The sequence below is a fragment of the Paramisgurnus dabryanus genome, chromosome 18, assembly GCF_030506205.2.
Source record: "Paramisgurnus dabryanus chromosome 18, PD_genome_1.1, whole genome shotgun sequence".
In the NCBI taxonomy this organism is placed as follows: domain Eukaryota; kingdom Metazoa; phylum Chordata; class Actinopteri; order Cypriniformes; family Cobitidae; genus Paramisgurnus; species Paramisgurnus dabryanus.
In genome coordinates, this window is record NC_133354.1 from 4,246,043 (window position 1) to 4,259,961 (window position 13,919).

At 34.7% G+C, this 13,919-nt stretch overlaps 1 protein-coding gene across 1 annotated transcript; it reads right to left on the reverse strand.

Moving 5' to 3' along the window:
- Positions 1 to 468: 468 nt before the first annotated feature.
- LOC135721792 (uncharacterized) lies at positions 469 to 6,810 on the reverse strand. Its single transcript, XM_065244248.1, has 5 exons — positions 6,678 to 6,810; positions 6,481 to 6,600; positions 1,398 to 1,541; positions 1,157 to 1,267; positions 469 to 857 (listed from the first exon to the last, which is right to left on the reverse strand). The coding sequence occupies exons 1-5, from the start codon at positions 6,724 to 6,726 to the stop codon at positions 664 to 666; spliced, it is 618 nt and encodes a 205-aa protein (XP_065100320.1). The 5' UTR covers positions 6,727 to 6,810; the 3' UTR covers positions 469 to 663.
- Between the last annotated feature and the right edge of the window lie 7,109 nt (positions 6,811 to 13,919).

Here is a 13,919-nt window from a genome sequence, read left to right on the forward strand (position 1 = left end):
TGCCCAGGCAACCTGAGAAACCCCCCTGTGCATGTCCCTGCTGTTGAAAACATAATACATCAGGTAATCTCTTCGTCAATGCTAATTTAGTCCCTGAAAATGGGGGTCCCAATAAATTGTTCCCAGTTCCTGTGGTGTGAATATTTTAATTGTTAAGATACTATAAAAAGGTACCCGCTGTTGAATGGGGCTACGATCATTGACCAAGGAGATCATTGAGGAACAAATCTGTATTACCCCCTCCCCTCAGTTTTTTTGCAATGTTGATTGTGTTAAAAGCACTGGAATTTGAATTTTTTTTTTTTGTGTCCTTTAAAAAATGTATGCATGCCTGCATATGTATGACTATCTGCTGGTGCATATCGATAATTACAGTTAGTTAACTTTGTTTAGAAACTATGTTTATTACAATATCATTGTCAAATATTAAGGCTTAAAAAGGCTTATTGGAAACAATTGAATCAAGTGTATAGTGGTGTGGTTACATTTTATTTCATGTTTTCTCTATTTGCTGTATTTTTTCTAATATAACAACAAAAATACAATGAAAATTAAGCAATATTAAATTAAACATTGTTTTTAAATCCAAAATATGTCACTTTTTTTACTAATCCCACCACAATATCTCTCATTACTGCTGTAAAGAGTAAAGTTTTGCTGAATTCAGTGGATCAGGATGAAGAAGAAGAGTGGCCATAAGAGAAAGAGGAGATTCTGTGTGACGCTCTTAGCACCGTTACACAGATTCCCCTTACAGCATGAGAAGCTCATGTAACCTGCATTCGCTTGTGATGTGGCATCACAGATAGATTTAGAGGCACATCCTTTAACAGTCTGAGAAGCAGACCCACCAGGTACTAATGTAAAGAAAACAAAAGCGTATTAAGTGAATCATTCAAAACTTGACAACACAGAAATCTGATAAAACACATACGGAATACATACATTATACTCGTGGTTATGGATTTCACAATTTTATCGTAAATAGCCTATATGATAAATATATTTCTGTGATTAAAGTTTATCAGAAAACCATCTTCTCTGATTCATGTTATCACATATTGGTATGTCCTATTGGTATGCACTTACAAATAGTGCAATTAAAAAATGTAACCTAATCAACTATAATAATGCAGAAAAATGACTTGATTCTCACCTGTAGCTTTAATGCAGTAGTCTTCGTTTCCTAAACAGTTTAATATGTTGAAGCAACTCAGTCCATCGCAGGAGTAACATTGTTTTCCATTGAGGCTGTTAGAGCTGGAATCTGTAGATGAAACAAATCTTATTCTTTTATTTTATGGAATACCTTAGCTTAATGCCTGCATATATACTAAATTATATATATATATGTGTGTGTAAAACAAATAACAAATATCTGTTTATCAAAGACATACCTGGGGCGTCTTTGCTATTACAAAGGTCTGAGTTACAGCATTGTGTAGATGTAACTGTCCTTGTAACTCCGAAGTTAATAGATGAAGTTATACAAGCCTCCGTCACTGTACAACTCTTAGACTGCATTTTAACTTCATTGCCACCTAAAAAAAAAATTATATGCTTAATGCTTAACACAAGACCATTGTGATTTGTAAAGCAAACGTGTGTGTGTGTGCAGGGCCGGCGTCAAGGGGGGGCATTCGCGGGCAGTGCCCCCCAAACAGTTTTTTTTTATATATATATCAAGAATAATTAAAATAAATTAAACATTGAATGTTTCATGACTTGTAATGTAATCAAATGAGGAAAATATAGTTGATATATGTTTTCTTTAATTAAAATAGACCAGTTTCTCTGATTGGATGTATTGCCGCGTCTCACCCGTCTTACGTCTTTAGCATATTTGTGACTTGATACTAGCAACGTGTTTTTTCGCTGCATTTTATGGATCGTGTAAAATATGAATATTAGAACATTTAGAACGAATCAGCAGCGCCTGCTTCATCTGACTTCATGCAAACACAGACTGGCTCAAACTCAGAGATTAGAGGTCGAGGTGGAATTTACAAATCTACAGGACCCTGTTTTAAGGAAGTTTATGTTCGTACACGCCGTCTTCAGCTTTTTTAAAGCATTGTTTTAAATTACGTAAGCTTAAATGTGAAGTGTGGCTATAGACCGTTAACAGCATTACGACGTGATTATGTTAAAGCGGCTTTTTTCAAGCCAGGACGCGGTGTGCGCTGCCCTATGAAACCCATTCATTTCAATGGCTTGCGCCGCGCGAGGGTGGTTTTTTGTTGCGTAGAGCAAAGCTTGCGCTCACGTCGCGTTCGAAGTTCAATAGTTTTGCGCATAGTTTGTGGTCTTTTTATACAGGAAATGAGCTGACAGTCTGTACCAGTTGTATGAGTGTGTGTGTGCTTGCACTGTATTTGTTGTTTTAATGTATTGTTTTTGAAAGTTATTGTTGCTATTGCGTGCCCCCCCCGTTGGAAGCCAAATGCCCCCCTGTTCGTTATGGTCTGGCGCCGGCTCTGTGTGTGTCTGTGTGTGCGTGCGTGCGTGCGTGTGGGTACAAATTGGTCCCCACAAAGATCGGGGACTTACAGTAAATTTTTTACCTTGTGGGAACATTTTGAGGTTTAAGAAATGAAATACAACACAGATTTTTACTCTTGAGTCAGATTTCACTCGTTTCATCAATAATATACCCACACAAATAGTCTGCTTTTAAGAAACTCCCTTCAATTGCATTAGTTTATGAGGAGTTCAGATGTAAAATCTGACATGTTTTCTTGTAAATGAGCATTTACTTATCAGGCTCTTATGCTTATAGGTTTAGTAATTCCTTGTGATGGCACTGAAAAGTGTTGAAAAGTCAGTAACTGAAATTCACAGATGTCACTTTAGTAATTTCATTCGTATTTAACAAATTTGACTGTCTTTAGCTGCAAAACCCTCTAAGTGCAAAGAGTCCTTCTTTACTCTCCTTTTTGTTGTTTTTAATGCTATTTGAGCATGAAACTAAACCCCTGAAAAAACATTTATGATACTAAAATACGGACGGAACTAAAATATATAGCTAGATTTTTTAAGATTTTTTGGGGGGGAGTGGACCTCACAGTTAAACGTTTATGGAGCGGCACGAACCTATAAAGCTCATAGAAATATATAAGCCAAATATATATATTTGAAAATAAAATGTGTTTACATATTGTATTAATTTGAGAAATGTTTGTGGCACCCATACAAAAGATATCTGATAGAGAGATAGAGGAGGATAAGAAGTTCATACATTTTTATCATAGATTTGTAGTAAGGTAATGAGGAAATAATTATGGTAATATAACTATACATAATATTACTATCTACATTATATACAGTATTATTTTATTATTATAGTTGATCCCACTGTCTGTAAAAGTGCTACAAATTAGATATTTTATTATAATTTTTAAATTGTTGTCGATGGCAGCTGTAAAGACGACCAAAGATGCGGTGTTTAAATGTAAATAGTTTTTAAGTACATTTGCCTTTGTTGAATAATTTAAATTTAAATGACACTTACACACATGATTTGGACAACTTTTTATATCAAGTAACATAAAACTGATAAAAACTGTTTACACTATTAACAAGGCCGCCTTAATGCACGGGCTTACCTGGGCTGAAGCCCAGGGGCCTCCCAAGTTCAAGGGCCTCCCAAGTTTGCGTTCATGATGAGCTGAAAAGGTCATATTGTTTTGTAACTTGTCAGGTTTTCTGTCAATCATTCTAATTGCACGTTACATGGCTGCTGATTGGTCCGTTGTAACTTAACGTGAAATAAAATGTTAGACGTAACAGATTTTTTATTCCGCGTAATGTAATTAAGTGCGCGTTGTCAACTTGACATTCCTGCACGTTAGACTGAGTGTGACAGAGAAACGGGAAATAATCCATCATCAAATGAAAGAGTAATTTCTGAAATTTCATAATAAGCACTAGTGAGGTGCAGGTCTCTCTCTCTTTCGTGCGCGCGCGCTCGCTCTCTCTGTGCTCGTGCAGCTGAGTCTCTGGCATGCAGAAGTCTCTCCAAACGTGCACAAGAAACTGTGCCGCTAAATTAAGAAAGGAGTTCCCGCACATAATGCTGTTAGTTGTTATAAGTTTACTCGCGTTTATATCAGTGACGCGTGCGCAGCTGGAGCGATGTAGTTTGACGCGACGTTAGCTCACAGTACATACATCTGTTGGTTTAGAAAGACGAGAAAGAGACGCAACGGTAAAGGTGCAAGTCTAAGAAAGTAAAGAGCGACAAGACCATCTCAAATGATCATCCCCTGATAGCACCATTATAATCTCATTATCTAAAGATCTTATATACAGGTATGTTCCCTGTCTGTCTTGTGCATATTCATACTTGGTCGTTTTACATGCTTATGTACTAAATACAATGCATACTATATCTTCAGTAGCCTACAAAATAAATAACTGATTAAAAAACAAGATTCTGTCTATAAAGACTTATCTTTTGTTATCATTAATGCATTTAACAAGATTCTGTCTATAAAGACTTATCTTTTGTTATCATTAATGCATTTTTACGTTAAAACTAACTTTAACTTATTATATTTTTAAAACTGTGGTGAGCATTTAAGTGTGAGTGGCAATTTTCTGCAAATTTGTATATTCCAAAAACTATATAAATATAAAGCTTATAAACATATATACTTTCACACATTTTGGTTTTATTATCACCACATGTTGCTGTGTGTGGTTGTTAAATAAAGTGTCTTGTGTTTATGCTCAAGTGGGCTCAGTGATATGTTAATAATGATATTATGGTGTTTTCTGGCTCAAAGAGGGAAAACTCACAGTTGTATGTCTCGAAAGAAACTAATGCATTTTGTGATGTAGATTACCTAGATATTACACTTTAAAAAAAAAAATTAGACTATAAATCGAAGGGAAGGGGGGGCCTACAAAACCTCTTAGCCCCGGGGCCTCACATTAGGTTAAGGCGGCCCTGACTATTAATGAAGTAATGCAGTTTTTCTTTTAAAAAATCATGAACATGAAATTTAAATGATGATAAAATATCTAATTTGTGGCACTTTTACAGACAGTGTGATCAATACAAGATGTGTTAAAACAACACAAAGTGTGTTGTTCCAAAAATAACACAGATATGTTTTAAGTTAAGGACAACACATTAGATGTGTTTTCCTTAACTAGACAAAATATGTGTTATTTTAACACATTTGTTTTAAAAGTGTATGTACACCCCAAAAAATGTTTAAAAAAATTATTTACGGATTTAGAAATAATTTTCCTTTAACTGGTGTGAGAGCACAACGATGCTGTAAATGTTTTGGTATAGCATAGTTATACTTTTTATTTCCTTTTCTGCCCTAAGGACATCTCGTTTAATTCAATGTTAAGGACCCTCCGTAGATCACATTCTTTAGAGCAGGGGTTTTTAAACTGTGGGTCGGAACCTACTAGTGGGTCCCACAGTGGGATCAGATGGGTCACAAAGTCACTTGAATGTTGTCGTCAATGACACACAAACAGTTTTGTCCTATTTCTGACAATGGATTTGATATCAGGTATTTTGGGATTGTAATTAAACTTGCATTTAATTCAATAACAATGAAAATATAAACTACTCTGTTTTAAAATAGAACACATTTTTGTATTTCTAAATTTATTTTTTGAGCATATTTTTATAAAAAAAAAATCTTGGTTGGTCCTGACATAGATTATACCCATTACGCAACCTTCTGAAACAAGACACAGCCAGTATATCTACTTTAACTAGTATATCAAGAGTTTATACTATAACTAGTATATACTCTGTTTGAATCAGCTCAGTTAAAAAATCCTGATATATTTTGGAAATATGAAGGGGAAATGTTATGTTGGCTGTTTGAAAATGATGTCTTTTCTTTGGCAAAATTTATAGAAAAGGCCTGGTGTCGGCGGCAAACTATTTTGTATCCCATATGAAAAGCCGAATCTTTTTGTATGTGTATTTTTAGTGGTTCAATTGTGTTGGGATGCGTTTTGTGTTATGTTATGGCCATCTGGAGATAATGGTGAAAGTATTACTGTAGTGTCTAATAAGCCCATGAGGGCTGGGCACCATATGTTGTTTGACACTAAAATAAATATATCATTCATTCATTCAAGACCTGTGGGGACGATTTTAGGTGTGGTGGGCAAAAAAGCTGCAGAATTAATGTAGCAGAACATATATTAACCGCATGCTCTCAACACTTATAGACTACATACACCCTCTAATACTTTCACTTTCAGTTCAAATCCGCTTAATCCCAGCCTCACGCCATTCAGAAATACCAGTTTTATGGCAGTATTTGTTAAGAGTGATTAGAAGAAAAACATGTCAGATGAGCTTTTTAGTTATTTTTTTACAGTTTAGGATAATGAAAAAAATTCAGTTGAGTTAAGCTAACATTCATGTTAAATTACCCTAATTTCCATTGGTTGTCTATAATATTTCAGTAAATTTATCCTCCATCATACTGAACTCACCAGTGTTGGTCACAATTGTTGCACTTCCACATGTAGCTGTGGCAATGCCTGGACACGTTGTCACTTTGCTTTCACAAGAACCCATTATACCTGAACACTCAAAACATTTGAGTGAATGTCCTGAAAAAAGAAACAGAATGAGGTAGAAATTTATTTTGTAACGAATAAAACATTAAATAGGATTTTGTTGTTTGTACCTCCAGTGAAAAGAGCGCAGAAGAGAACAATGAAGATTTTCAGTTCCATCTTTGGTCTGTCAGGAGGTGAATAAAATCACAAACCCTTTCAGTGGCTTTTATATGAATAATCAAAAGAGGGGGCAAGGCTTTGATGAGAAAAGGAAACTTAAATAAAAAGGGCGTAAGTTTAATTTTGACATTGGTGGGTACATAAGTAAAATAGTCTTTAGAGCCACATTGTCACAAAGCTTTATTACTGTTTACTTGAACAATATTTAAAATAGTATTTCTGTTGTCATAATCTTATTTATAAAGGTTACAGGTCAAAAACAACAAATATACAATAAGCCAGGGCTGCACGATAAATCGCTTGTGATTGTTATGCGTATCTGGTATTTTACCACACAGAGCTGTAGTTCACCAACAAGCAAGCCAACTATCGAATCGCCTGCAATAATTAAATGCGATATTGCACAACTTGTCATTGAATGAAACAACAAACAAAAAAATATAATTGCTAACTACATACTGTACAGACTACGAAGGAGGATTAGGGCCAAGCTAAAATAAAAATAATAAAACCATCTCGAGATTAAAGTCATTAAAATGCGAGAGTAAAGTCATTATTTAACGAGAAAAAAGTCAGAATAAATATATTTTCGAAAATAAAGTCGTTATTTAACCAGAAGTAATTATTTAACGAGAGTAAAGTCATTATTTAACGAAAATATAATTTCGAGAATGAAGTCAATTCAGTTTAGGCCTTTTCTTTACGTTGTTTACTGCATTAAGACAGTGATATAAATACACTAAATTCACTACACACTCACGGGCGCTGTAAAGGGGGAGTAAATGATGATGATTCTCGGGCCCATGACTAAGAGGGGGCCCAGAGAAGCCCCCAATAAATTGTGGTGCTAAAAAAATATTTGATAGTTAAATTATTAACTTTAAATTATTCTATTTGCTGTTTCCTGGTGTCAATTTTTTTTTATTTGTTTTGGGAAATACAGACGTCTGTGGGCCCCTCTCCTCCTCTCGATTATCATAAAATGGTTCAGTCTGCCCAAATTGTATCCAGGCAACACAAACAGCTTGACTTCACTTATAGCGCCGGCAGAATATCATTTTGACAGAAGAGGAAGTGAAAATGCCTCAAAAATCTGGAAGTCAAAAACGGAAAGAGAAAAAAATAAGTGAAAGAGGCAAAGGGTCGACAGTATGTTACCCAATATTTCACAAGAAAAGGTGGGTTTGTAAGTAGGCCTAAATTGTTAGTGGACCGCCTGTGACAATGATTGTAGCCTACGCAGGGGTGCTGTAAAGGGGGGGTAAACAATGACAATTCTCGGGCCCCACGAGTAAGAGGAGGCCCAGAGAAGCCCCCAAAATTTGTGGTGCTAAAAAAATATTTAATAGTAAAAATTATTAACTTTAAATTATTCTATTTGCTGTTTCCTGGTATCAAAAAAATGTATTTGTTTAGGAAACACAAACGTCCGTGGGCCCCTTTCCCCCTCTCTCAATTATCATAAAATGCTTCAGTCCGCCAAAATTGTATAATCCAGGCAACACAGCTTGACTTCACTTATAGTAGACCCCGAAGCCGTTTGTTTTGAGAATAATGGCTGGCTGATGAAGTTATTGGCTGGCTAGCCGGCTCAGCCGAAACCTAAATGGCTGCTGCAGCCGCCAAACTTTTCATAGCTGCAAATGGCTGAAGCTGCCACATGTCTACAGATGTCTACGTTATACTGATTAACAGTGTTGGGAAAATTACTTACAAAGTGTAATACATTATATATTACAAATTACTGTAATTTCAAAGTAATTAGTCACATTACAATGTTACTGTCTCTGAACTGTAATGAGTAACATTACTTTTGAGTTACTTTCATCAAAATAACAGAAGTATGACTAGGCATTAAAAAATGTTAAAATGTAGTTTATCGATGCTTATAAATCTAGAAGTTATGTGTTTGCCCTCGAGCTTTGAATAGGCACAGTGAAGACTTATGGCAAAATACAATAACTGTCAGAATTATAAACATAGACAAATGATCTGGTAAAAGTATGGTAAATTATGGTACACATAACCAAACACAATAGAGCTAGAGCCCACTATAATGCTACCTATAGACTAATAACATGGCAAAACATGCAACCTCTTTTAATTTCTATTCTTTAATTCACTTTTAATTCAGAGCCACAGCACAAACCTGGCATGCACTGGGTTGAATGAATGAATGAATATGGGTTCCCATACAAAGGCTGGTAAAAACTTTTAACATTGATGTTTAAAGTCTACACTAATTTTACGTTGTAGTTTTGGTTGCTGTTTGTAATAAAACTGTAGATAGCATAGCAATAGCCTAGCAATCTATGTATCTGGACTGTAACCATAGCAACGTTAGCTTACCTTGTCATTGCTGGTGTGATATGGATTTTACTGGCAAGCTTTTTAAAAGTCTCTTTACTTCTGGGGTTCAAGCAGCACAGGAGACCGATAGAAACTTTCTGTTGGTTTTACTTAGTGCTCTCATTCGCAGAATTATGCGTGTGCTGCGCTACCGGACCTGATTGCGACCACTTTAGTCAATGTTATACAGCCACGGACTTCCCAGAAGAAACGCTCTTATAAGAAACACGTCTATATTTGACTTCACCGATTCCAAATCGCAGTTCCAATACAAAATTAAAGTAAAAATGAACATACTGCATACAGTACCCGGAAACAGACATACAAACGTTATTTTACCCGCAGCTTTTTCCTGTGTGGATGCTGGTCGCGCGCATTGGTCAAAAATAAAAAATAACACGGTCTATTTTTGAAATGCATTGTTGTGACGCGCACTAATGCTTCGCTTCTTCTGTACGGAAAACGGGCAATTTTAATTTCCCAATCTGAAGACTGCAGCCTCCGGAGGTCGCATTTTTACGCTGCCTACGTCATCAACACTGTCTTATTTCAAAATATCAACAATTATAAAGTTTATTCTTATTATAAGTTAATCGTAAATTGTTTTAATATGCGTATGGCTTGCGAATGTAATGCCCAGTTAACTTAAATAAACCAGGCTTGATGACGTATGCAGCCTGCATATGAGACCTCCACAGGTTGCAAGTTGCAACCCCTCTGTGTATTGTAGCAACGAGCGAGCACAAGACTGTGCTGTTATGAAACCAATCGGAAAATGGATCTCGTGTATTGTTTATATATTTCGTGTGTGTATGTCTCTATGTGATAGAATTATTATTTGATTGCAAATAATTCTAGACGGCTCAGCCAAACTTTGTCAGCTGGCGGCTCAATTTGGCTTAGGAAATTATTGGCTGATGGCGGCTGAACTTCTAAATGGCGCAAATGGCGGCGCCTGGCGGCGGCTTCGGGGTCTAACTTATAGCGCCGGCAGAATATCAACTTGGCAAAACTCAATTTAAACAGCGCAAAATGAATGCCTGTGGACGTTATAGATAGAAATGATTATATTTCTGTTTTTATTCACACAATAAATATTTAAACTAGTTTTAATGAAAATGCATGTAGTTTTAGGAAAATTCAGAGAGCAGCAATGCTTTATGATTTATTTAGACAAAGTTATTGACGGTCAAAATGACGCCTTGTTTGTTCTAGTGTTAAAGATAATTACCACACTGCAAAAAAATTTTTTCAAGAAAAAAATTCTTAGTAGTTTTGTCTTGTTTTCAGTAAAAATATCTAACATTTCTTAAATAAAGATGCTTTTTCATGATGAGCAAAACGACCCAAGAAAATTTATCTAGTTTTTAGACCAAAAATATTAAATTTAAGTGATTTTGTGCATAAAACAAGCCAATGGGGTAATCTGCCAAAATCTGCCAATAGGGTAAGCAAAAAAATCTTGAACATTTTTCTTAAACACTAAATTCAAGAAAAATTCAAGAAAAATGTGCTTACCCCATTAGCAGATTTTTTTGCTTGTTTTATGCACAAAATCCCTTAAATGTAATATTTTTGGTCTAAAAACTAGACTTATTTTCTTGGGTCGTTTTGCTCAAGAAAAACCATCTTAATATAAGAATTTTTAGATATTTTACTGAAAACAAGAAAAAAAAAATACTAAGAATTGTTTTTCTTGAAAATAATTTTTTGCAATGCATAAGTTTAAATGTTATGGTTAAAATGACTGCTGGTGGCCGTTCTAGTGTTAAAAGTGCATGATAAGGGAACTCAATTTTCTCCCCATGTTAGGTCAAGAAAACGCTGGAAAAAATAACAATACACAGTTTTAGTTAAACGTTCAACACTGCAAAAATGGACTTTCTTGCTTAGTATTTTTGTCTTGTTTTAAGTAGAAATATCTAAAAATTCTTAAATTAAGAAGCTTTTACTTGATGAGCAAAATGACCTAAGAAAATAAGTCTAGTTTTAAGACAAATTAATATACAATTTAAGTGAAATTGTCCTCAAAACAAGCAAAATGATCTACCAATGGGGTGAACATTTTTTTTAAAATAATATTTCTATTTTCTTAAACACCTAATTCAAGTAAAATTTTCTCACCCCATTGGTAGTCAAAATACCATAAAAGTGCATGATTTTATGTAAATTAATATGAGAAAAGTCTCAGCTGTGTTGGGGGCCCTGTCAAGATTCTTTTCATGGGGCCCAAAATCCTTAGCAGCGCCCCTGAGCCTACGGCACTTTTCTGTGCTTACGAACGCTTTGTACATGAGGCCCCATCTACGGTGGCCGACAGGGGTCGCTGCACTGCAACGAAAGAAAGCACATGCAAATAGAAAAACACCAGCATATCAAGAAAACATCTTCATCAGTTTGACAACACATATGCTGCAGATATCGCAACACATCCAAATACAGAAACGCGTTGCAAATATCACAACACGAACAAAAACAGAAACGCGTTCCAAATCTCGCAACACGCACAATAATAGAAACGCGCTGCAAATTTCTCAAAACACGAGCAGAAATGCGCTGCATTAACAGAAACGCACTGCAAGTATTTCAAACGACAACGGAAGTGTTTCAGGGGGGTCACAAAAAGTGATGCACTGGTCTGAGAAGTGTTTTCGGTTTACATTCAATTCGTCTGTGGAGCTTTTGTGAGTTTACATCGATCAAATGTAAGTTTTTCTTGTTTATTTTAATATCCTAATCGCATATTTGTTTTAGCCTTTCCATTATTATTAGACTTAAATAATTTGACGAAATACATAATAAACTGTGAAACGTTGTGTTAGCTGGCTTAGTTACACAAATGTCACTAGATAGTGTTCTAGGAGGACAATAAATACCACATTCTTCATTAAAACAAGTAAAAATAACGTGTGTGTGTGTGTACACGCGTGTTTCTATGTGAGGTTTTTGTGCTAATAATAGCTTATAGAACGTCTAACCGAACGTCTAACCAAACGTTGTGTGTGTGTGTGTGTGTGTGTGTTATTTTCAGGCAGCAAACATACTGTTTATAACTATATACAATAGTGTTAATTCAAGTTGTTTTTCATATTTTATTAGTTTTATATAATCTTTTTTATAAACTCTTTTATTATGTCTCAAACTTGTTTAATTTATATTGTGTGCTATGTGTTTTACAAATAGTTTTCAAAGTCTTTTATGTCATGGGACCATAATGTCATTAATTGTACATTAACTTTGCATGGTATAGGAACACTGAGAAAGTCGCTGTTCAGATTATTCAGTAAATCCAAAACAGCTGATTTGCCGTAGTCGCTACAACGTGAGAGATTATGTACATAAATATTATGTTTTATGGCATATGACATTGTAATTGCATCAGTTTATGATTTTACCAGTATTTTATATAATATGTGTTCGAATGTTTTAAATTTAAGCTAATTTTAAAGATTTTTAAGTATTCAACATTTTCAGTATTGCTTGAATCTAGGTTTTTAGACTTATTTACATCATACAATAGTAAAAACTCTTCTTCTGACAAAATATTGTCATTTAATGCCAGCAATCCTTCTTCTCTTGCTTTTTTAAATGACATATTTTTGCATCTTAATAAATTAATTAATACCGCGTTGCGCTGTCCTGTTTACGTTTGCTTACTGATTTTTACGTTCTTGGCTACGGTGGTCTGACAGCTTACTTCCGGTCGCCGTAGCCGTTCCATTCCCAGCTGTTGCTTAAAGTCCCTACTTTCAGAGAAAACGAAACCTAAGTAGTGTTTACCCCTGAGCGCCCCTGCATTTACAAGAACCCCTTTCCTGACATGTACTGCCTTACAACAGAAGCTGTGTTTATTTGTTTGTACAAAACAGCATCGTTTTATTGCCTTACACATTAAATAAATATTTTTAATAAATGATGTTATGTCACACCCCTTCCTTACACATTAGAATGTAACAAGTGTAGTTATTTAAGTATTTTTAAATAAAAAATAGGCTAATTAATGATTACAAACTACCCAATAAAACACTTCAATTTGTTGAACGACTTATTGGTGTCATGGTCAAAGTTCAGTTATTCATTTAATAGGACAAAAGAACAATAGATTTTAAATACAAATGAATACAAATATTTTTTATTCTGATAGTCAAATAGAAATGCATATCTGGAGTCTCCAATAATCAGCAAATTCAAAAGTCCTCATACTCTACTGTACAAAGAATCTGCTGCATGTCATTCCAAACCACTATGACTTTCTTTCTTCTGAGGAACACAAAATAAAATTATTTTTTTGAAATATTTCTGTAGTGTTGTGTCCATACAATGGAAGTTAAAGGAACAAATTTTGTTTGATTACCAGCTTGGACTACTAAAACTATTGGCAAGACAAATACAAACTACAGACCAGACTGGGCCTCTGTATGTTTTGTGCATAAAGAAATTCAATTCAATTCAATTTTATTTAAATAGCGCTTTTCACAATTGTTAATTGTTTCAAAGCAGCTTCACATGAATAGATGTAGGGAAAAACACAGAATAATAGACCAGTTCAAATGATGTAAACAACACTGGTCCAGAAACACTTTCTGTTACAGTTTGTGACAGTTAATTTTTTATTTCACATATATTTTTATCTTTAAGATGTTTGTTTAATTCAGTTAATTCAGGTTGATATGTTCTGTTGGTTTATTTTATCCCAACGTTTATCTAGTGTTAAAAAACGGAAACAGGAAGTGCTTCTGGACCAGTGTTGTTTACATCTTTTGAAATGGTCTATATATAATATAATATAAATAAACATTTACTAAGAAATCTATGAAACACAAGGGAATTGTTTGGTAACA